Source organism: Octodon degus, unplaced genomic scaffold, assembly GCF_000260255.1.
Source record: "Octodon degus isolate 3935 unplaced genomic scaffold, OctDeg1.0 scaffold00022, whole genome shotgun sequence".
In the NCBI taxonomy this organism is placed as follows: Eukaryota; Metazoa; Chordata; class Mammalia; order Rodentia; family Octodontidae; genus Octodon; species Octodon degus.
The window spans coordinates 23,697,307-23,698,239 of record NW_004524598.1 but is presented as its reverse complement, the minus strand read 5'-3'; the positions used below and the strand labels follow the sequence as shown (position 1 = coordinate 23,698,239).

Below are 933 nucleotides of genomic sequence, written 5' to 3'. Positions count from 1 at the left end.
ATGTGGTGCTGGGGGATTGAACCGCGGTCCCTGTGCTTTGCTAAGCTTGTTCTAAGTAGGTGCTTTAGACCACTGAGCCATTTCACCAGCCCTCAAAATTATTATTGAAATAAATTTGGTAAGCATAAAATTTATTTAATGTTTTGTTAGGCATATGTGTATTGTTTAAATATGTGTTTTCTACTTGATTTTTTATATCAAAACATTTGAATATTGCAATATTTTTCTTAATTTTTTTGAAGGAAAGTCTAAAAGATGTCAAATATGATGATAGAGGCTTATCTCACTTGTCACTTCAGTTGGCCGACCAAATATTGTTAGCAGTCAAAGAATTTGGGTACCAACGTTATAAATTCATTATAAAAATACTATTTATTCAAAAGACTGGTCAAGCAATAAATGTGAGTACCCCACTGATCTGACTCCTTCTCACTTTTGATTTGGTATTTACTGCTAGCACCCCAAAGCCCTGCATTCCTGAGGCACTTATGCAATGCAAGGTCATTCTGTTAAGTACTTAGGCAGACCCAGGGGCCGAGGGTTCGATCCTGGCCTGCTGTGCTGGCCCCACCCCTGGGGTGCGCTGAGATGGCGATTGAGTCTGGGTGTGGTGGTGCATGCCTGTAATCCCACTGCTTGCGAGGCTGAAAACAGGAGGTTCACTACGAGTCCAATCTACATAGTGAGACCCTGTCCACCCTGTAGACCCTACCCTAAACTCATTAAATAAACAGCTAATTTTAGCATTTCAGGACATAGAATGACATGGATGTGTTAAAACCTACATTTTAGAGTCCAGTAAAGTAAGGTAAGAGTTACAGCAGGCACAGGCATGCACTGCGGCCTTGGCGTGATTTTTCCATCTATGAAATGGTAATGATGACTTGGCAAGCGCAAGGGCCTGAGTTCAATCCCTGGTTCTGAAAAAAGAAA

The 933-nt window shown here is 41.2% G+C and overlaps 1 protein-coding gene across 1 annotated transcript in view; it reads left to right on the top strand.

The window, feature by feature from the left end:
- The window catches only part of Tcte3 (t-complex-associated-testis-expressed 3), a 28,715-nt gene that overhangs the window by 26,149 nt on the left and 1,633 nt on the right, over positions 1 to 933 (top strand). Inside the window, exon 3 of the mRNA XM_023712005.1 lies at positions 243 to 401. Coding sequence (XP_023567773.1) covers positions 243 to 401 — 159 coding nt within the window. The remainder of the gene's footprint in view (positions 1 to 242; positions 402 to 933) is intronic.